Genomic DNA, 22,030 nt, shown 5'->3' with positions numbered 1-22,030 from the left:
GGTGGCGTGCTTACATTTGATAGGCAGGATAAAGACCAAGAATCGTTCAAATAAAACTGCACCTCCTGCTAGGTTATCACTGAAGTAACTTTGGAAAGATTACCTTGACGGGCCTGTTGAAATAGCAATACCACCACCACAATGCAGGAAGAATGTTGAAATGGGATAAAGTACAAATACAGGAAACATTACAAAGATTGGTTGCCACAAGGCAAAAATAGTTATATATGCAAGGATAAAGAAACAGGTGATTAACCCAAGACTAGATTAGATTATGGAGCAGTTTAGCAGCTTCTAGGGTCTACAGGATTTTACAAGAATTCTTTCTACACCAAGTGCCAAAGTAAATCTAATATTGTAAATACTTGAAAAATCTGTCGGATAAATGAGGGACTGGGTGAATGGAATTATTTTAAATTTAACTGTTGAGTGGCATTAAGATGTTTTACAATGTTTCAATTATCTGCAAGACTCCATTAGTCTTCGTCACTCATCCTCAATGACTCAGTGCTCCTGTTCTGTGCCTTTATGACTAAAGGCAGCTCAGAGGTCTTAGCTATTGGCAACAGCCACTGACAATTTTAACCAGTGGTGTCACCAAAAGTTGTGTTCCGTTAATCATATAGAAGGTCCTGTTGACTAACTGATTTGTTCATCTCTTATGTGTGTTTTTATATACATAGATATATGGCAAGATGACTATGCAAGGAAGAGAGGCACTTAGATATCAAAAGGAATACACTTAGTACTGTACGTTAAGAAGCTACAAAGAGGATAACACATAATGAAAATGTGACATTGTGATTATGTTAGGCAATTGTGGTTTTGAAGGGCCAAATTCGCCAGTTTTAAGTGGGTGCAACTTCATTTGAGTCAGAGAAGGACCAGATGTAACCAGGTTCAAATTTGGCCCTGTTAACAGCTTGCCACCAGTTTTCTCCAACCAACAGGAATTGTTATTATCTCTACAGGGATTCCTTGAAGACTGAAAATAAATATTTCTTGGCTTGTTTGGGGGGTTGGTGAGGATATTGCACTGTCTCCTCCCTCATGCCTCAAGTGCTTATTTTATACCTATAGATCTTCCATGGACTATAACTACATCTACCATACAAGACTTGTTCTCTATACAACAATATGGGGAAAACAGAATGTACAATATTCAGAGTGACAGGAAGCAATCTCTATCTACGCTCTTTGCCTCTAGATTTTCCGCTATCTTCTCTCAAAATAAACTTTAAAATATTAGTGTTGAAACAAGATGAATACCTCTTCATATACTATTCTGCCTTATATTTTTATCTATCTATATTTTACACGGAATACTCTCAGAAGAACCAGATATTTGAACTTTCCAGTTTTTAAGTAGTCCCACTTAATATTAAATCCAACACAGTCTAAACGTGTTTCAATATTCATAAATCAGCATTTTAGTCCAGCTGCCAGCCTGTCAGGTCCATTAACAGCTCTCCAGGAAAAACAAATCAATTAAAACAACACTTTACACTATAAAAGAAAAGGAGTACTTGTGGCACCTTCGAGACTAACCAATTTATTTGAGCATAAGCTTTCGTGAGCTACAGCTCCCTTCATCGGACTTTTCTTTTTGCGAATACAGACTAACACGGCTGTTACTCTGAAACCTAACTTTACACTATAAATGCTGGAAAACTCTGGGCCCAGTTCTTCTCTCACATTGTGTATATCGGGTCATTCCACTGAAGTAAAACGCGTTACTAGTTAACAAGAACAAATTCAGTTGTATATGGGGCTAATTCTCAGTGGTACATACCATTTTAAGGTGATCAACAGGTAACAGCTAATTTGTTTAGGACCATCCCTGAAAAAAAGTGTACTGCCCTAGGTACAATTAAGACATGAAAACTATAACATGTAGTGTAACATTTTTTATGGTATCTTGAAGTTCAGGAAAGGTATTCTCCTGGAATCACAACCAACTAGCTAGAGGGGATCCCATTCCCAGTCCACTGACTACACAGGGATGAGATACCTCTCTACCCCTTCCCATCTAATGCAACATTGCCATTTGAGGCTATTTTAGAGCTAGCATTCCATATAAAGCAAAAATCACTTGCAGTCCTCACAAAATAAACACTTTATGGTAATTCTGAGGCTAGCGTACCTTGGCCACTTCAGATGGCTCCATCTTGGCCTTCTCAGGTAGCATTTCTTCACGCTTTCCCTCAGTTTCCACAGCTTCCTTCTCCACTTTAGAGACTGCTACTATTTCCTTGGTATCTGATGCAGCTGATGGGGTAGATTCAGCAACATGTCTCTGAGCAATGGCTGGTGCAGAGGTGGGCCGTGGGCTTCGGTCAGGTGTAACCACCGCTACTGCTGAACAGGGAAAAAGAAAGAGTCAAGGCATGGTTCAGAATGCATAATGTTTCTAGATCACTAGGAAAATCTTCCCAGACTAGAGCACTGTAGTTTAAAAAAAGGGAGTAAAGCAGCTTGTGCATTTAGTACAGAAAGGTTGAGGTTATTTTCCTTATAGTTTTAATAATAGGTATTGTACAGAAAGTAAAAAAGCAAGCTTGCACTCTGCAAAGAAGCCACACCAAAAATGCTAATTTACTTGTGACCCCGCAAGGAGTTTCTGGATCTTTCAACCACCACTGATATAAGTTTATCACCATGAAACCTTTAAAGTACAAACGTTTATAACTGTGATCACTTGTATTAACCGCACCGTGAAATCCCCAAACAGAAACTTTACAAGTTTTTGAATCAGACATTGAGATTCTCTACCTCCTCACTATCTCTGGATCAGATTTATGCATTTTCTTTTGGCCAATTAAAAATCACTAGGTATTTCGTTATAAAGCTTTACAGACAAGCAGCAGTCTCCAGTTGGCTTTCAAAGCAGACTTCTACTTTTTATGTCAGATGATTTCCCCTGCCATAAGAGGAGTCACTGTTGAGGAACGATACCCATCATTTCCCAATTGGTGAAAGGTGCAGCACTGAACATATATGCTTCAAACTTGTGTTTGTTAGCAGAAGGATGACAAGCCTCACATATAAGCATCAGGTACATGCAAAACTCACCAGCCCTCTTCCTTCCCCAGTTCTAGTTCTGAGCTATCTAGTTTCTAAAAATCCTTACACATTTAGGAATAGGTGGTCAAACTGATCCTTTATGTCAAAGCAAACCCCGAACAATTCACTAAGCAATTTCTATACCCACAATAACGTATTAATTTTTACGGTTATCCAATTAAACTTCTTCCCATTATCTGAAATAATAAATTCAGTTTGACATAAGCTCATATTCATGAAGTCAACTACTGGTTCAAATCAGTGGCGCTGGAACATTTTTAACAGTGGGGGTGCTGAAAGCCAGCCCTCTTACCTCACTCTGTGCCCCTCCCCCCCCTCCTCCCCGGAACTGGGGCCAGGAGCAGGGCCATGACTCCTGGAGAGGGGGACCCAGACAGGGGTAAGGGGGCTGAGGCTGGGGCTGGCAGCTGGGACCCTAGAAGCAGGGCCAGCAGCCGGGACCCCGGGCTGGGAGCCCATGCGTGGGGCCAGGAGCCAAGCCCCACCTAAAACCTGGGGGTGCTGCAGCACCCTTCCACCCCCGCACCCCTAGTTCCCACGCCTATGTCTCAAAATAGGGCAATGCACACTTGGTACTTTGTCCAAGCTAATACTAATTTACTACAGTTCACCCAGCTAGACCCAAGACATCAGAAATTTTCAGATTTAAGGATCATAGTCTGTATGTTTAGATATCCGCTAATCCCTGTTTTGCCTCTCATTCAAAAAGGTATTAAATGCTTTTTGTCTTTGTCTATCAAATAAAAAATGAAGAAATAATGTATGTATTTGACCAATACAAATAGCAGACCAACAGAAAAATGCAAGAAAACTGCCAACACAATTTTACTGGCAATCAAGTGCACAAACTTGTTGATACCAAAGTTTACTTAATTTTCACACTGTTACATATTAATCCAAGGTATGACATTTCTCTAAAAACATTACTCCTACGCATCAGTAAGTGCCTAGTATTGACCTGGCATCCTTTTGACACAATCTCATCTAGCACCACTGCCTTGAGACTGCTTGTACTGTAGAAATGACAAACACTGGAGAAGTTGTATGTGGTAGTTGTGAGATAGCAAACAGAGTCAGACTTAGTAGAAGGAAATGTAAACCACACGGGTGTGAGAAGCCATCACAACTGTACCTGGCTCCTTTTGCACTGGTTCCAGAAAATTGGGCTCTAGTTCTAGATCTTTCATCGTCATCACTTTCTCTTCCGCCTCATCTTCGTCTATTGGGCTTATCTCAATATTTTCATGGACATGTATGACTAAAAAAATTATGCATTCATTAAAATGCCACCTAAGACTTCATGGAAAAGGAGAAGTTACCAAGAGCAAACTTGCAAGAACCACCTCTCTTCAGGAACCTTGTCTGAATATTAGCACACAAAATTATGCTACTAATTTTATGATGCTTTGGGATAAGAGGATGGGGGGAGAGAGAGAACAAAATTCATAGTTTCCTTTGGCAGCTTATAATAACTTATCTGATGTATAAAATACTAATTGCTTTGATTACTAGGTTATATTTAAAATGTATTTCTGTACCCAGCATAGTATTGGCTATAGAGGCACAGCTTGTTATGAATAATAACGAAGAACCACATAAAATGAGAGTGGTCAGGCTGAGAAAGGAAACAATTAACTGCCAGGTGTGCACTGATTCAGTGCCTGGGAGGCAATACGTTCACAAAGGTCCATCTCAACAGAGCTGGGTGGAGAAATCGTTACAATTGGGCAATGACAATGTACATGGTTTGGAGGTGGAGTAAGCCACTACTCTGATCCACAGAGCTGTATGTGATAGGACCAAAGAGTGGAGGGAACGGGTACCTTGCAAACAAAGACTGGGTGACGGGAGAACAAAGCGATGATTTCCCTACAAAGGGAAGGAGCAGCTCTGCTGACACACAGAATTGTGGACCATGTGATCCGGACACAGCTGGCAGGCTGAAAGTGCAAGGCTCTGAGAAACTGGTTTTGCCTGCCACATGGCAGGAGGTAATATTTGGATATTCTGTAATTTAAGCACAGAGCTAGTTTACTAGTTTATCAACCTTTTCCAAAGTATCCAAGTAGGTGATATTTCTAGTTATTTTACATTTTATTTTATTACATTATGTTAGACTCCAACTTCTGTAATCTGCCTTTATTTAAGACAAATAAAGGTTTATTTGAAGTAATGGAGTGGCTTGGAAAGAGCAACTGACTCCAGGGGAGGCTGAATCAGTAGTGAATAGCAGTCAAGTGCAATGCGATGAAAAAAGGAGGCTGTAATCTAACTCCTCAAACTGTGCAGCACGACAGCTGCCACAGGTCAGGGAGAGCACAACTTGAACAATTCTAGGCTTTGTATACTGCTAGTAGGATTCATGACACATATGTGCCAATACTGTGGCACTTCCAGCAAGGTATACCACCTTTGGAGGTTGCCACCTGTATGTATCAGTGCATGTATCAATGGAATTGCTGAACCACTGCTGTAAAATATTTCTTTTAGATGTCTCCCCCCCCACTAAAGTGGTCTTGTTCATAACTACCTTTGATGTTGTAGCATTATGATCAAAGGTACTTGCCACATTTACTCTGGTTTTAATTGAGTTAGTACCGCAGCAAAAATTCTAGCCATATTCTATAGTATTTCAGCACCTTCAACACTGGCAATCCATAACGCTGCTCATTTATAACAAATAAGCTGTGTAAAAGCAGATGTAAGTATTGTAGGAGGTGATGTTAGCACGACTGATATGAGAAGTCATCACAGCTGTACCTGGCTGTTTTTGGAATGGTTCCATTAATTTTGATTCTGGAACAGTAACCTTAAACACCTCCACTTTCTCCTCTTCTTCTTCTTCTGCTATTGGTTTCATCTCAATATTTTCAAAAGTATTTTTGGCTAGAAGAAGTTACGAATGCATTAATATACCAAATGGAAGACTGCAGGGAAGTAACAGTCACTAATGATGAGGTTAAGGTCAATGGGGACTCATCTCTTAAGGACAGCATACGTCTACATTTGAAAAAACAGCCAACACACTAAAATTGCCTGTTTTAAGCTGTTCTAGGAGTTAGGTCTTTGGTATAATCCTGCATTGCAATTGCATACCAAAGTCGTCACCATCACTCCAGTCCTATCAACATAATGTATTATAATGAAGAATTTGGGTGGGAGAGAAAAGGTGTGAAGGAGGTTCTTGGTAGCAAGGGAATGTTGGTGAGGCTTCTAGAAAGAAACTGACTGCTCTGCTTTCAAGCATCCTGTTGATACCCACCCACTTTGCAATGTTATTGTATCAGAAATTGCTGCTCAATTATGGGATTTTGATGAGATGAAGGTGCTGCTATGAGAAAGAAAAGAAAAACAGGAGCTCAAGAAGAAGAACACAAACAGTAATAATCCAACTTCATCTGTATAAAAAAGTTCTGAGTTATAGAGCCTCTGAGCCAGGGCCAGGTGGACTTGAGACCCTGCCCCTCCCTAAGTTCATAGATCTAGAGAACAATCAGAATTGTGTCCTGGTGTCTCAGTTGGTAGTCCTTTGCAGTGCCTTGTGGGAGGCCTGGGTTGATTTCAGTATCAATCTCTGATACTGTAAAGCCAGCAGGAGCTGGCAACACTTGCATAGGCAGATGTCACTCTGGTGTGGAAGAAGATGGGAATGCCTGGCCTGTATCAGTCTTCATTTTAGGAAAGGTATTGATGGGCCTGTGTATATCTTTTTGGACAGAAACATTATGGCTACAAAACAAGGTTTCTATAGTGAATTTTGGTGGGGTGGCAGAATGGGACTCTGCTCAAACACAGATATGGAGGATGCTCGCTGGATAGAATTATGTGCCAGTAAGCATTCATCATGAGTTTCCTTTCATTATTAGAGAAGTAGCGAACAGAGCAGATCTTTGATAACACCACTGGTATAATACACACATTTGTCCTAACAATATACAAAATTTATACACATCTCGGCTTCTTTGCCAAGAAGTCAACAAGATACAGTTGTAACAAATAATAAACATGTCCTAGGAAATCTAGGCTCAGATGGCTCCCCAAAAATGTCATGAACTGCAAAACATATTTAACAAGACTTAAAAAAAAAAAAAAAGGGAGCAACCTCTAAGATGAAATCCAAAGAGAGTTTTGAAGTGGATGTTTTAAGATCACAAAAACAATATTCCACAATTTTTAATCTAGCATTTATAAAAGTACAGAAATTTAAAATATAGTCTTATTTGAAATGTAATTACATCTTTAAAATCTCTCCATCTGAGCACAGAGTTTCTGTCTAAAAGTCTGCTGGATTTACGGCTTGATTTACAACAATCCGTAACCCACTTACCCCCTCTTTTTGTCCTATCACTGCAGAGATGTTAACGGGCCACTCTACCTTGAATGATCCCTTAGAAAACAGTATGTTCCACCTTGCATTTAGCTGTGATGCTCAGAGTACTTTTCCCAGACCTGAAGAAAAGCACTGTGTGGCTCAAAAGCTTGTCTCTCTCACCAACAGAAGTTGGTCAAATAAAAGATATTACCTCACCCACCTTGTCTCTCTAATCTCCTGGGACTGACACAGTCACAACTACACTGCATACATGTCTAAAAAGTGTAATCAAGCAATTCTATTCCAACAACTCTCCACACTTAAGGACATAAACCCATCCCAGCCTGTTGGCTGCCTGACTATAAAGACACATCTTGCAAAGAAATGAAGAAAAAAAGGCCAAAATTTGTGAAACATTTCAGAGCGGTCAAGAACAAGCATAAAAAAGGAAAGGATAGAAAAGGCACTGCAGAGAGTCATAGCCACCACAGCTATACCTGGCTTCTCTCGGAACTGTTCCACAGGTTTTGATTCTGGAATCTCAACCATCACCACATCCTCCTGCTTCTCCTCCAATATAGGTCTGACCTCAATTTTTTGAGACGTATGTTTAGCTGAAGAAATCGTGTACATGTTAACAAGCTACTCATGTAGCATATGGAGAAGGCTGCAGACTTCAATTCGGATAGAAGAATTAATTTGCTCTTTTTATTTTCCAAGGTCTGATATTAAAGCACAAGATTAGTAAAAGTAGAACTTTCCCTTCTCCTATGGTACTTACTAGCAGTACAAAACAAGTACCACCACTTGGATCTCAGAGGTAGTATGGGGATCCAAAGCTAGATCTGTGTTAGTAGTTTTCAAAAACTACATCAAAGTTAAAATGTACTATTTTTCTTTTAGCTTTGGGTGGCAACAGGACAAGCAGGTACAGACTTTTTACTGAAGTGTTTTATGGCATCTTCTCAAGACTTGAGTTATTACATTCAAAACTAAGAAAAGAGTCTTGGGGAGAATGAGTGCTGCTTCAGCATATAATAATTCATATTCAGATTAAAAAGAAATCTGTTTCAACGGACTTTAGGAACAGGGTCAGTCTTCAGGACAATTTAAATTCACGACGACATTCTTTTTTGCTTGTCTTATTTGACAGTTCTATGAAGTGTCACCTCACTGTCATTTATGAGCTTATAACAAACCCATTTATTTCCCTCGAAACAATTTTTCTGCCCACAAATTTTGAATCAGAATTGACTATTATTTAATAAATTTAAATTAACAAAATGCACTTCCTTACAACTGAGTGTCTAGAAATACATTCCAGGCACTGTCTCAGTTTCAGGCTCTTTACATAAGCTTTCTTTTTTATCTAAAATAAATTATTATTAATAATGATAATAATAATAATAATAATTTAAAAAGTTATGAAGCCTAAGCCTACAGGGTGATTTTCAATAGAAAAATATGGGGTGGATTTCATGTATGGAAACCTTACAATAAGGTAATGAAACTTCACTCACCTCCATCAAGGCTTCTAGATGCCCGTTTACTTGCTGTTCTTTCAAACTGTGGAGCAGGTCTGTCAATCAATGCACTAGCTTGTCTTGTCTGGGCCTGCGTCCGTCCACTATAACGAAATTTAGAGCCCAGTGCCAGGAACTTGCTTTTGGGAAGTGCTTCAGGGGAAGTTAGCCTGAAAGGTACACATGTATTTTAGTTTTATATCTCCAAATCACTCATACTATATAGAAAAAAATTAAAAAGAGATGGGGGGCCCCACAACAGAAAAACTGAATATTTTTCTAAATGATCTCTTCACATAATATACTCCTGGGGGGATTCTGCATGACTACATGCCTGCAGAAAACGCCCCCCCATCCCCACAGAATTCCTGTGCTTCTCTGCAGAAAACAGCAGGGAAGCAAAGGGAAGCTGGGGCACAGGGGGAACCATGAGTGCAGTTTGGGGCAGGCGGGATTGCACCCCCACAGAATCGAGAGATGGGGGGGGCACACGGGGTTACATGCCACTGCCCCACCCCATTTCTGCAAGCACAGATCTGCCCAGCTCAAGGAGGCTGCATGTCTACTCCCCAAACTCTGCAGCTGAATGCTGCCTCCTGGGTCCTAGTGCCTGTCGTGCTCCCGTTCTGTGTGCTGGGAGCCTTCCTGTTTTCTGGGGGGGGGGGGGAATGAGGGTGGGGTCAGGGGGAAGAGGCAGTGTGGAAGGAAGGGTGTGTGGAATAGGGCAGGGGGAAGGGGATGGAGAAGAAAAGGGGATAGGGGAATCACGGGAGGAAGCGGGAGCCCGGCATGCAGCATCCCCTCGGCAGCAGCTCAGGCTCCCCTGTTAAGATGACCCATCGAACCCTCACCCTGACAAGCCCTACCCCCCTACACCTGGACCCCTCTGATGAGCCCCGTACACCCAGAGTCCACTTCATTAATCCCCAAGCAGCTGCACCTGGACCCCCACCCCATCAAGCTCCACTCCCCAGCACCGGGACCCCCCACCTGCAAGGTTTCTATATTAGCCAAAAATATAACATTTAGATTTCTCTTCAAGAAAAAGCTTTAGGAAGTAAGGAGTGGGCCTTAGATTATTAACATGGGAGAGTCTAACATATATTTGCTATCCAGCAACCATTTTTCAGACCAAAAGACTTGCATGAAGCATCTCATGTTATTTCTTTAGCACAACGGTTCATCTGAAGTTATATTCATTTACAAAAAGGAACTATTATCAAGAATTTTTTCTTGACCTTTCTCATATCAGTACCTGCACCTCAAAATCCCACAGCTGAGAGGCACTTTCTGATACACCACCACCGCAAAGTGGATACCAGAACAAGGCAGATGACAGCACAGCAACCAGCATCTTTCTACAAACCTTGACATCCTTAGCTCTCATAGAACTCTGTCACTGGTTTTCTCAATCTCAGCCTCTATTTCACTCAATCTCTTATTAAAAAGAAACCATTTAGGGGTAAAGATGGAACAATACCCGACAGATACCGGATAAAATAACCAATATCGGAGTTAGATATTTGGCAAACACTTCTTTATTCTCATTCTCTTATGGCATTTAGATACAGATGTTACACTTTCAGTGCCTATTTCAAGACCTCTGTATTTTGATGGATTTCCTAGGTTATGTTCTCAATAGTTAAACATTCATTTGCTAGCTTGATTTATTTTAGGAATCCTAAAATAAAACTCAGTCACCATACACACTTTTTACTCTTTACAAACCTTATTACCTTAAATCACTATGGAGGAGAGTCAGACATATCTATCAGCAAAGGAATTACAAAAATTGAGACTTAAAATTAGTATCACTATTAAATATAGTGGGTTTTTAAAAAACAGATTTTTTTTTTTTTACAATTTTAAGCAAGGCATACCTGAAAAAAGTGTGATGTTCAACACAGACTTTCCACAGTTTCTTAGCTGCCCGATAACTAGGTAGTTTGAATCCAATGGTACTTTCATATTGTTCATGCTATGGAAAATTGCAAAGCGGATTATTTTATTATAGCTACAGGTGATGTATACAGAAGAACATCACTACATGGTAAAACCCACGTAAAACCCAGGCAAGCAACTCCGAAATTCCCCTCACAGAACTTCTTTGGCATTCTTCCACTAGAGAGATGAGGGTTTGGCCCACAAACCCTGTAGATATACGATGATATCCAGGCATCTGCAAGAAGGTATAGGCCCTTCTATATGGAGCCTGTATTTCTCTGCAGCAGTTCTGGGATCCCCTTTAAAAGGGATTTTCCACCACACAAATGAAAACGTGGTCTGCTTTCATTCATGCAGGACCCAACAAGGTGGGGGTAAAACAATGCAGCAGAGGCCACTCCATTCCCCTTTTCATGTGGGAAGGAGATCCACGTACAAGTCAAAACAGCATGATCCAGCCCCTCACATACCATGTTGCTACATACTTTGACAATTGATAAAAGTACAACATTACGAATGGTCATCTAAGGTCTTATGAAATGAACAGCTACTTGCTTTCCACAGCAAGAAAAAAAAAAGTCTTTTCCACACAATCTTTTGTTCTCCTCATTAAAAGTATGTTTCCAAGTACTATCAGAAAGATCAAGCATTTTGCTTCATTTTGGTTATGGTAAAATATTTTGTTTATATTTGTATTTCTGCAACAAAGATCTGTTATGTGCTTGACTTGTTCCAATGAGAATATGTTCAACAGCAGAATACCATACTCTACAAGTAGGTGGAGCTAACTACTATGTAATTTATCATTCAAATGCAATTTTATAGGCTGAGACAGATATTTTAGTTTTATATTATAAATTGAATCTACTACAAAGCCAAATAAGACAGGAAATAAGTTATAATTTAAAATGAAAAACCAATTGTACTATTGCAATTATAGAAACAACTTTAAATCTCCACAGCACTTTTCTGTTCTTTATGCAAACAAGACTAAACTGGACACTAATTAGAAAATGTTTTGTTACAATACAGGACAAAAATAGAAGATAAACTGGCAATGTACCTCCCCTGGCCGGATCTTAATGAAGAAGCTGCTGCGTTTGTAGGAAATCTTCAGCACTTTGGGCCAAGGAAAGCGGTTGATTCTCAGTTTATCTTTATAGACAAGAAGGCCACTGGAACAGACTCCCAGAATGATGTCAACTCCCTCCAAGTCCTAAGAAAGTTAATACATATTTATACCTGCACCAGTGTTGGAATTACAAGTTCCAACAACTGATCACCCAACATTTTCTCTATACACTCCTTTTGTCTTTTCCTAAATAGCTACTGAATTCATTTATCCTGCATGCTTGAACAGCTTCCAACTTCCCACGTGCCAAGGGCCAATTTTACTTTCCTTCAGATCTCTCCTTAAAACCTCCTCTCTTCTATTGATCTCTTCTCCAACCCCATCTGCTCAAAGTTTGTGTCTGATCTTTTAGAGTTTATACTGTATTTATAAGAATTCTGAGAGTGGATTATTTTTCAGGATCAAACATTAGTTTAAATTCTTCAGACTAAGGGCTTGTCTACATTGGTAGGTTTATAAAGAGCTCTCTATAATATACAGAGAAGCAAATCAGGAAGTGTAACTTCCTTTTTATAAAGCTTGCAGTAATGCTTACAACATATCTATTATATGCTTGCATTTCTGCAAGGGTGGCTGGCTGCCTGACTGCCTACATCTTTGATTAGGGCTCTTGAAATAAGGAACCTGTGAGCCCCAACCTACTCCAACAACAACAAAATCTCTTACCTTGGCTTGGTGAAGGTCAACTCCATACATAGATAGCTTTTTTGCATTCTCAAGAAATTCAAGGTCTGCTTGTGCTGGAGTCATGGATCTAAAAAAGGTTATGTGGAAAAACAAAAGACAATGAACTTACTATTATCTATAATAATGATTAGTTTAAAAGGAATAAACAGTGATCTTTTATTTAGCAAAAGAATTGCTGAGCCTTGGTTTGCTGAATTCCTTTTCTGAATGCAGAATGTTATGTTTACAAAAGATACTGCTTCGTATTTATTCTACGATAATTCCTCAACACCTTATGCCTCTGAAGTACCTAGGGTGACCATACATCCCATTTTGGCCGGGACAGTCCCCTTCTTAAACCCTTTCCTGGGCACCCTAATTTTTTTGGAAAAACTGGGCATTTGTCCCAGTTGTCCAGTTTTGCCAAAAGAGTGGGGGCATGCCCCCCTAGTGGGGCATGGAGGAATGTTGGGGGCAGGAGGTGAAGCAAGTGGCTTGGGCCAGCCCGGCACACAAGCGGGGGCTCGGGTGAGCCCCACACGATGTCCCATTTTCTCTTTGGGAAATGTGGTCACCCTAGTAAACAAAGACTGAAAAAGGAAAGCATCACTGTATGAATCATGGCACTGATTCTCTAAACAGCCAACTTCATTTGCAAAAAAGGTGAACAAATTAAATCTACTGAAGGCAAACAGTGAACTGCGGTACCCACTCAATACTTTTCAGAATCCAGCTATTGTTCTGAGAATTAAATGCCAGGGCAGTTGAAATCACTTAATAGGAGACTCCTACTAGGAGCAGGCTAGATGAATGAGACATTTTCTGGAAATAGATAGTGCCTGTCCATAGGAGAGGCAATACAATGCAACTCTGGATAAAAGAAACATCCTGATAATGGGGATATTTTCAGTGTTATTGAAATGTCTCTGTTAATAGGGTTCTATTTGCAAGTTGTGTCCAAATGCTATATTGGGACAGTACCCACTTATATACGTTTAGTTTTGTTTGCTGCTTTGATATCTTACTTACAAAACACTTTAAATTTTATGTAAACTGTAAATCCTAGTGTTATGTCTTATGCAGGCATGATACAGCACAGACCAACGGGAATAAAAAGGATTAATATTGCAACAATAACCTATTTTAAGTGGAACAACAAGGTCAACATTCATCTCCTAAACACAAACCCTCTATAGTTCAAATAAAATGGCAATAGCACTAACATTTTATGTGGAAATTCTTTACCTAAAAACATCTGATGTTTAAAGTTCTCAGAACATCATCCAATATTAATGAACTCATCTATATAAGAGGGAGACTATGTCATGCTACAAATTTAGATATAGCCATGCTATTCAGGTCAACTTTTAATATTTTTGTTTTACACAAAATACTTCATGTTCACTGGCTCTTTTAAGAGAATAAAATAGCCAAAAAAATAATTCAGCGATGTTAGTTTCCTGTTCTATCACAAATAGTACTTTATAACCTGAAGTCAAAGGAAGATACAGAGCAACGGACAAGCTTATCTTCCTCACTTCCTCTCCCCGTCAGTACAAATAGAGAGAAATCAATTTAAAATATTGATCTGACCGTGTGAGTTTGAGGTGTTCATTATAGCTTTGGTATCACCCTTGGACTGAAGTCCACTATTACAGGTTATGCTTATGTTATTAGTTTGCATTTGTCGTGGAAAGGGCTTCACCTTTGCTTTTAGTTTTCTATCGGCATTACTGTGGCTCAACTGTCAGCTTTGGGGTGGCCAAGAGAGACTGCAGGTTCAAGTCCCACACAAGGGCTTGGGCTCATTCTTAGTGTTTTATAGGGTTTTCTTTCTTCCCTTAAAACTACTGACACTTGCACCCCTCTTTCAGATTGTACAATACTTATATACCAAGGTGGTAGGCTCCTTAAAAAGTGCGGAGAGAGGTAGGTAATAAATACACAATTCAGTGTGGTCTCTGTAGTTGAACATGTCAGTATATTAGCATAAATATGCACAATATAAGATAAAATTTCTTTTTCAAAAAGTTTTAATTTAGTTATTATGCTCTTCTAACCTGATACAAGAGCTGCTCAAGAGAGACCCACCAGTATGAAAAGGTAGTCACAGAGGGATAAAGAAACCTTTCACAAATATTAGGTTATAGAAAACCTTCATTCCCTTTAATATCATCATCCAACAAAGTTGAAAGTGCAGCTACATACCTAGTAATAAATTTGAAAAATGGCTATACTCTGAAAGACACAAAACGGTGGACAAACGGACAAAAATGGGAGTGTGTGGAGGGGAGAAGGGGAAGGAAGCAGTAAAGGCTACAGTTTGTAAGTAAATAGTCTCAAGGAGCAATTACTATTACATGACCAACTCTGGACTTTCTCAGTATTGGATTGCTTCAGAGCACTAGCAGGATAGTTTATGCAAAGCACGTGGGTTATAAATTCTGGAAGGACATTCTGTAACTGTTTGGAGTTTATTTATTTATTTAAATCAGATTGATTTTATTTGTGAACTGAACACTCATCTATGAAACTAACTCTCTCTCTCTCTCTCTCTCTCTCTGTTTGAGGCTCACAAAAGATATTGATGGCCCTGAAGAGAAAAATAAAAGAACTCAGAATTTGGGAAAATACTAAATGGCTATTATTCTAATTACTCCAGACAAGCTCCCTCAATACCACCACTCACCTGTATGTTTTATGTAGTTCCATGACTTTTTCTTCAAGTTCCTTTGTCTGGTTTGGGGCCAGTTTAAACTCACTGACATAATCTGAGCTATGTAACTCCGGGTCATAATCTCCCAATTCAGACTGGACTGTGTAAGAACTCAGCAGGGCCAGTGTTGCAAAGGAACAAGGCAGACGCCCTGTAACAATGTCATGTCTAAGCTGAAGACACAAATAATACCTACAGGGAAGAAACAGAAGATGTGATTTTAACTGAGAGTACAATAGAACAGTGGTTCTCAACCAGGGGTCTGGGGGAGGTTTCAGGGGGTCCGCCAAGCAGAGACAGCGTTAGACTTGCTGGGGCCCAGGTCAGACACCCAAAGCCCCATCACATGGGGCTGAAGCCCAGGGCCCTGAGCACCGCCACACAGGGCTGAAGATGAAGCCTGAGCAACGTAGCTTCGTGGGCGCCCTGTGGCCCCAGGCAATTGTACTGCTTGCCACCCCTTAATGCCAACCCCGGCTTTTATACGCAGAAAACCAGTTGTGGCACAGGTGGGCCATGGAGATTTTATAGCATATTGGGGTGGGCCTTGTTAGGGGGCTTATTCCTTCACCCACTTACTTCCCTGGTCCTTCTCGCATGAACAGAGAACAACAATACCCGAAGTCCAAAGGTGCAAACAATTCGATGTTTATTGGGGTGAACTTCCAGAAAGCATGATTCCAGTTTCCTTCCTTAGTGTCCCCCTTCCCAGCTCTGACACCACAGAGCCTTACCTGTGTCCCTGTTCCCATTCCAGCCCTTAGCTAAACATGATTCCAATTTCCCCACCCCCATTCCCTGTTCCCATTCCCCCCCCACTTCCTGATTGATTGCAGACTATATAGTAAAACTTGAGTTCTGCTTAGCTATACCTTAACCAATCATTTTACTGAAATTTAACTAACCAATCCTAACATATTGTAACGTGATTATTTAACCAATTGTATCCCACCACCTTAATTAGTTTACATCCAGGAAAATTAATTATACAGTAGACAGAAACAATCACAGAACCAGACAGAGATTATACAGACAAACAATAGGGAAATGGGGACTACAGTGATAGAACAACAAAGAAATGAGGATTTCACATCCCAGCTATTGATAAGTGAGTTCTTGCCAGACAGGATGCTATCGAACTAAGTTTCCTTTTACATTTTCTAGGCACTTCCCTTTCTCTGGAGGCAATGGGCATTAACAGGACAGGATTGTATTCCTAACAGCCCAATAGCACCTTATTTCAATGGGACTAGTTTGGAATGTGAGGATGTGACCGGTCGCTTCCCAGCTTATGGCTGCCTCTGCTGCTTAACCGAAGGCCTTAGCCTAAGCACAGGGCCTCAGACTGTCACAGTAAGAGAAGGCTCTTACACCGACAGACAGTGATTTTGATTCTCTCTTTTATACCTCTATAACTTTAAGTGATAATAATACACCTAAATTCTTAGAGTATAGGCCTTTACAGACAGGCCTGAATATCTATATCCTAACAGGCCTCATCAAGAAAAAGGTTGAGAACTCCTGCAACAGAAGACAAAAACCTAGTCACTTTATTTTGAGCTCAAGCGCCTGAGGAAATGAAGAGGAAGGCCACATTTTATGCTGCTAAATGGCATGGAGTGATGTTTGTATTGGCTTATAAGAAAAAAAAGAGTTAGTGCACCCTTCTCATTCAAAGGATAAGGGCTACACCTGCAGCAGTCTGAAAGGAAGAACGATCCACCCCCTTCAAAATGGAGCAGGGGATGGTTTTGATAACTGAAATCAGACTTTGTTCAAGGCATTTAAAAGTATGTGTAGGTATGCGCGCGCGCGCACACACACACACTCTACATAAAAATCTTGCACATAAAGCCTTCAAAGCAGACTATGTCTAGTCCTATAGTATTAACTCTAAAATATACTTGAAAACAAAGATTTATAAATAGCTTTTGAGCTTTTACCTGAAAAGCAAAATATTATGCACTTCTATTGTACTTTCCACTCTCAGTACTTTACTAACTGATTAGCAAAGTTAAAAGGAAATAATCTGTCTTTACCTGGTTATATCCTCTGTCAGCTGTGCTGGATCTGGTGGATAAAACTTCACATTGAATGTAAAGTTCCAGGGGGCTCCTGTAATTAGAAACATACAAGTTTTGAAAATTTACAACAAAAATGTTCACAATACAGAAGTTTATAAAAATTATGAATATCAACTCTGACTTTAAAAATAAAGCATTCAAATGATACTTTATATTTTAATGCTGCCATTTGAATAATTGATTATAGAATGTAGTTTAAAGAGAAGTGATAAAGTCTCCGATCTGTTTTCATTTACTTAGCTTAAAACATATCTTTTATGGGGAACACGTAACCAGACTATGTGGAGGTGGACATATTCACATGAAAGACATCCCAGATAATATAAGAAGTGTGGAATTCACATGTTTTGGAATCTACTGCTCATTAAATACTTCATACCTCTGTTTGCTTTTTATAGATGTGATAAAGTATGAATAGAGGTCAAACTGTGGTGTGGGTTAATGAATTAGCATTTTACCACCAAAGACTCAGGTTTTAAATCTCTCCTAGGTGAGAAGAAAGAGGTGTTTAGTGGTTAAACATTGGCCCATGCCACACAGCCACCATATAAATTCAGTACAAATGTCTATCTGTAGTGAAGAAATACCCAGGGCTAAAACAGCAAGGGTTTTGCAGGTCAAGACTGAAATGTTTTAGTACAGCTGAATTACAAGGTTTATGTAGACAGTACTTAGCTCTAATTAGTGTCATCAGTCTTACTTCTATGAGTACTACAATTATATTCAAAATGCATGCTCAGCCACTATTCAAATAAATCACATCTAACACGCAAAGATGCAAAACTGTATGTTTATTTTTCAATTTATACAAAAATGAAACCTTTCATAAACTCTCTGGGAGTCATACTGTATTTGAAAATAAAGGTTTTTAAACAAACTGACAAGTGAAATCATTAAAAAGATACAAAATATAATGTTCCAGTACAGGACCTTACAATCATAATTACATTGTGTGGACATTAAAACTCACCCCTCCCCTCCTTACTTCAGAGAGTTCAGATACCAAGAAGATAGTAGCTTTAAAGATTTATTTTTTCAAGTGTTCAGAATGAGGTCACCATTTCCTCTTGGAGGGTATAATCAATTTTGCCCTTAGATAGCTGACCTGAAGGGCAGAGGCATTAAATGCTTCAGTAGGGAATTTCTAAAATTGCTGCAAAAACCTGAGTCAATTATAACGACTTCATTCATCACCCTCTAATTCAATAGTTTAAAATGGTACTTAATTCAGGGAGGCAAGTTTTTCTGATTTTGTTTCTTAAAAGATTTAATAAATCCCACATGGGGCTGGCACGGGGGAGGATGGGAGAAACTAAACAGACTCCATTTACAGATTTGCTTCTTACCCAATACCATAATTGGAGTTAAGGGACAAATCCTGCCATTTTTATTGTATGGTGCCAGAAATTCAAATTATTCATGAATAAGTTTAAGATAACTGTGAGCAACTTCCCATCTATTTTAAGGGGTACACAAACATTCTGGGGTTGTCTGTAGAAAAGTATTGTTCCCTTTTTTAGATCTATATCTTAATCATGTCATTTTTCCAGTAAGACAATTTAAATGCATCTTAATCAGCTGAGTGAAACAAAGCGTTCCTTTAAATATCGTCCTGCTGTAGGTTTTTGCACAGCTAAAGCCGTGCACACAAACAATTGCTTTTGTAGATTATAAAAATAAAAATGGATGACTGAATGAAGAAGCTTTCCCAATGCTGTTTGTTTATTAACTCCAATGGAGTTTTGCCTCGATTATGCCACACAGAGAACCTTTTCAGTTCATAGCTTTGTTGAAATACCTCTCCTCCTCCCTGTTAACCTACACAGAAATTCACTTTCACTGCAGTGAGAAGTCATAGAATCATAGAATCATAGAATATCAGGGTTGGAAGGGACCTCAGGAGGTCATCTAGTCCAACCCCCTGCTCAAAGCAGGACCAATCCCCAATCAAATCATCTCAGCCAGGGCTTTGTCAAGCCTGACCTTAAAAACTTCCAAGGAAGGAGATTCTACCACCTCCCTGGGTAACGCATTCCAGTGTTTCACCACCCTCCTAGTGAAAAAGTTTTTCCTAATATCCAACCTAAACCTCCCCCACTGCAACTTGAGACCATTACTCCTTGTCCTGTCCTCTTCTACCACTGAGAATAGTCTAGAACCATCCTCTCTGGAACCACCTCTCAGGTAGTTGAAAGCAGCTATCAAATCCCCCCTCATTCTTCTCTTCCGTAGACTAAACATTCCCAGTTCCCTCAGCCTCTCCTCATAAGTCATGTGTTCCAGACCCCTAATCATTTTTGTTGCCCTTCGCTGGACTCTCTCCAATTTATCCACATCCTTCTTGTAGTGTGGGGCCCAAAACTGGACACAGTACTCCAGATGAGGCCTCACCAATGTCGAATAGAGGGGAACGATCACGTCCCTCGATCTGCTGGCTATGCCTCTATTTATACATCCCAAAATGCCATTGGCCTTCTTGGCAACAAGGGCACACTGCTGACTCATATCCAGCTTCTCGTCCACTGTAACCCCTAGGTCCTTTTCTGCAGAACTGCTGCCTAGCCATTCGGTCCCTAGTCTGTAGCGGTGCATGGGATTCTTCTGTCCTAAGTGCAGGACCCTGCACTTATCCTTATTGAACCTCATCATGTCTTGAGTGTGCGTATTCTTTGAAGAAAATCTGGTCTCTGAAAATGGATCTACATGGACACTGGTCCCTGCACTGAACTGGCCCAATATCAGAAGAAGTCACAGTCCATTTCTACTTATACTGTGAGACATTTATCCTGACACTGTTCAAGCCACTTGTTCAACTCAGCTATCCCATTTGGATGCCTGAGCAGTTCTGAAGAATCCACAGAAGTTTGCCACAACATATACTTTTCTTTTCCCCTTACCAGCAGGCTGAAAGACATCTAACTAATTCTGGACTGCACTATGGAGGTACAGCGTTTGTCTGCCTCCTGACAATGTACTGTAGGATAGTCTTCATTGTAACAAAGTGCCACTATTAAGAGTAAAAAGAGGGGGTGCATGCTGTTTGAACTTGTGCTGATCCCTGAAAAACACCCTTCCATGAACTCTAACTGGTTTTTGGCGGTTCTCTGAATTGTAGGCCAAAGCTATAAATACCTACCAGTAAAAAAATAGATCAAGATGAACTCAATCCACTTACCATGAACCTGCTTTTTTATTTCTTTGGCAGAATCCAGCCATGTCTGTAAGAGGAGAAAACAGTAAAATTCACACAGTTGACAAGTACTAAAAGAAACACCACAGGAAACAGTACTGTCAATCAGCTAAATAAGCAGCTATCAAATGTGAACTGAACTAGCTTTTGTAATGTGTGTATACCATATATATTATACAATATCCACCCACCCCTATATTACTCTATACTACTACTCAGACACATGTACAACATCCTAAATTTCCCCATTTTTCAACATGTTCACTCCAGCCTACTATCATCACACCATTCATCCACAGGCAGTTCAAAGTTGAGAGAGGGAAAGGATGGGATGGGATGGGATGGGATGAAGGACAGCAGCAGAATTCACATCTGTGACTTTTGTCCCCCTGTGGCCAGCTAGTACATATACACTGCATACATGATAAATTAAAATTCCAAAGGACATGAAAGCTCTATATACAAAAAGTTTTATTTATTTGAGCTCCAACAATGGCCTTGAACAATAAAGTGAACTTTCAAGGGAAGCCATCTCTCTCTCTGGATCTAAAAGTGCAGAATACGCTGCAGTTTTCTCATTAAAATAAATGCTCTGATGAAATACTGCAACCTACATTTTTCTCAAATTCCAGCATCAGACAGTATAAGCTAGAACTAGCCATTAGGAAGAGAAACGCACAGATCCATAAAGGTTTTAACACTGCCATTTTCTCACAACCCCACTGCACCTTTCTCCGCATTCTAAGATGTATTGCTCACACTAATTCAGATTTTTAGATAGTAAGTTAAGCTCCTCTATGTGTAGTCCTTAATAAAGACAGCTTTATGTCATATCAATCACTGGAATAAGTGAAGATATTTGCAATGACAGCAAAAGCTTAGCACCTATCATGACAGTTCGGGGTGGGGGTGGGGGAAGGTAATAATCTTTAAAAAAAAAAAAAAAAGGCACAAATGTCTGAGAATTAGCTTGAGGAGATAATATATTTAGACATTTTTATCCAGTTTCCTCAGTCGCCTGTAATTCATCTCCTTTATTTGTATTTTTGGGGAGCAAAGAGGTGGTGCAAAACTGATGTCAGTGAAATTATCTTACAGCCCTGCCAATGCTGCTCCTTCAGTCATAACCTGAAATATCTCAGTCTTGAGCCTCTTCTTAGCAGAAGCTATCAGTTGTGAAACACTGTATGAAGACAGTGCAATAGTAATAATCATCTTCTAGAGGCTAGAATGAAGCCATCAAATTCATGTTCATGTGACCTAAGCAGGATTCGTAAATCTAGGTCTTCTGGAGGTGAAAAATTAGTATGCCTAACCCATTCAGCTCTCTAAGCTCATCTTAAAGGACATTTTACTTTACATGTTTACTGGTACAACTG

The 22,030-nt window shown here is 39.8% G+C and overlaps 1 protein-coding gene across 27 annotated transcripts in view; it reads right to left on the bottom strand.

Moving 5' to 3' along the window:
* Positions 1–22,030, bottom strand: part of EPB41 (erythrocyte membrane protein band 4.1) — a 147,946-nt gene that overhangs the window by 53,363 nt on the left and 72,553 nt on the right. For 11 of the 27 annotated variants that reach the window (XM_074934365.1, XM_074934359.1, XM_074934362.1 and 8 more), the window contains exons 5-15: positions 20,637–20,679; positions 17,417–17,492; positions 15,351–15,569; positions 12,662–12,749; positions 11,927–12,079; positions 10,800–10,897; positions 8,917–9,089; positions 7,894–8,010; positions 5,845–5,970; positions 4,217–4,342; positions 2,144–2,358 (exon numbers count right to left, since the gene is read on the bottom strand). In XM_074934365.1, coding sequence (XP_074790466.1) covers positions 2,144–2,358; positions 4,217–4,342; positions 5,845–5,970; positions 7,894–8,010; positions 8,917–9,089; positions 10,800–10,897; positions 11,927–12,079; positions 12,662–12,749; positions 15,351–15,569; positions 17,417–17,492; positions 20,637–20,679 — 1,434 coding nt within the window. The remainder of the gene's footprint in view (positions 1–2,143; positions 2,359–4,216; positions 4,343–5,844; positions 5,971–7,893; positions 8,011–8,916; positions 9,090–10,799; positions 10,898–11,926; positions 12,080–12,661; positions 12,750–15,350; positions 15,570–17,416; positions 17,493–20,636; positions 20,680–22,030) is intronic. The other 16 variants (XM_074934373.1, XM_074934377.1, XM_074934378.1 and 13 more) reach the window with 6 other exon arrangements.

This window comes from Natator depressus, chromosome 19 (genome assembly GCF_965152275.1).
Source record: "Natator depressus isolate rNatDep1 chromosome 19, rNatDep2.hap1, whole genome shotgun sequence".
NCBI lineage: Eukaryota > Metazoa > Chordata > Testudines > Cheloniidae > Natator > Natator depressus.
Note: the sequence above shows the minus strand (reverse complement) of the source record. Positions and strands in the feature narration are given on the sequence as shown.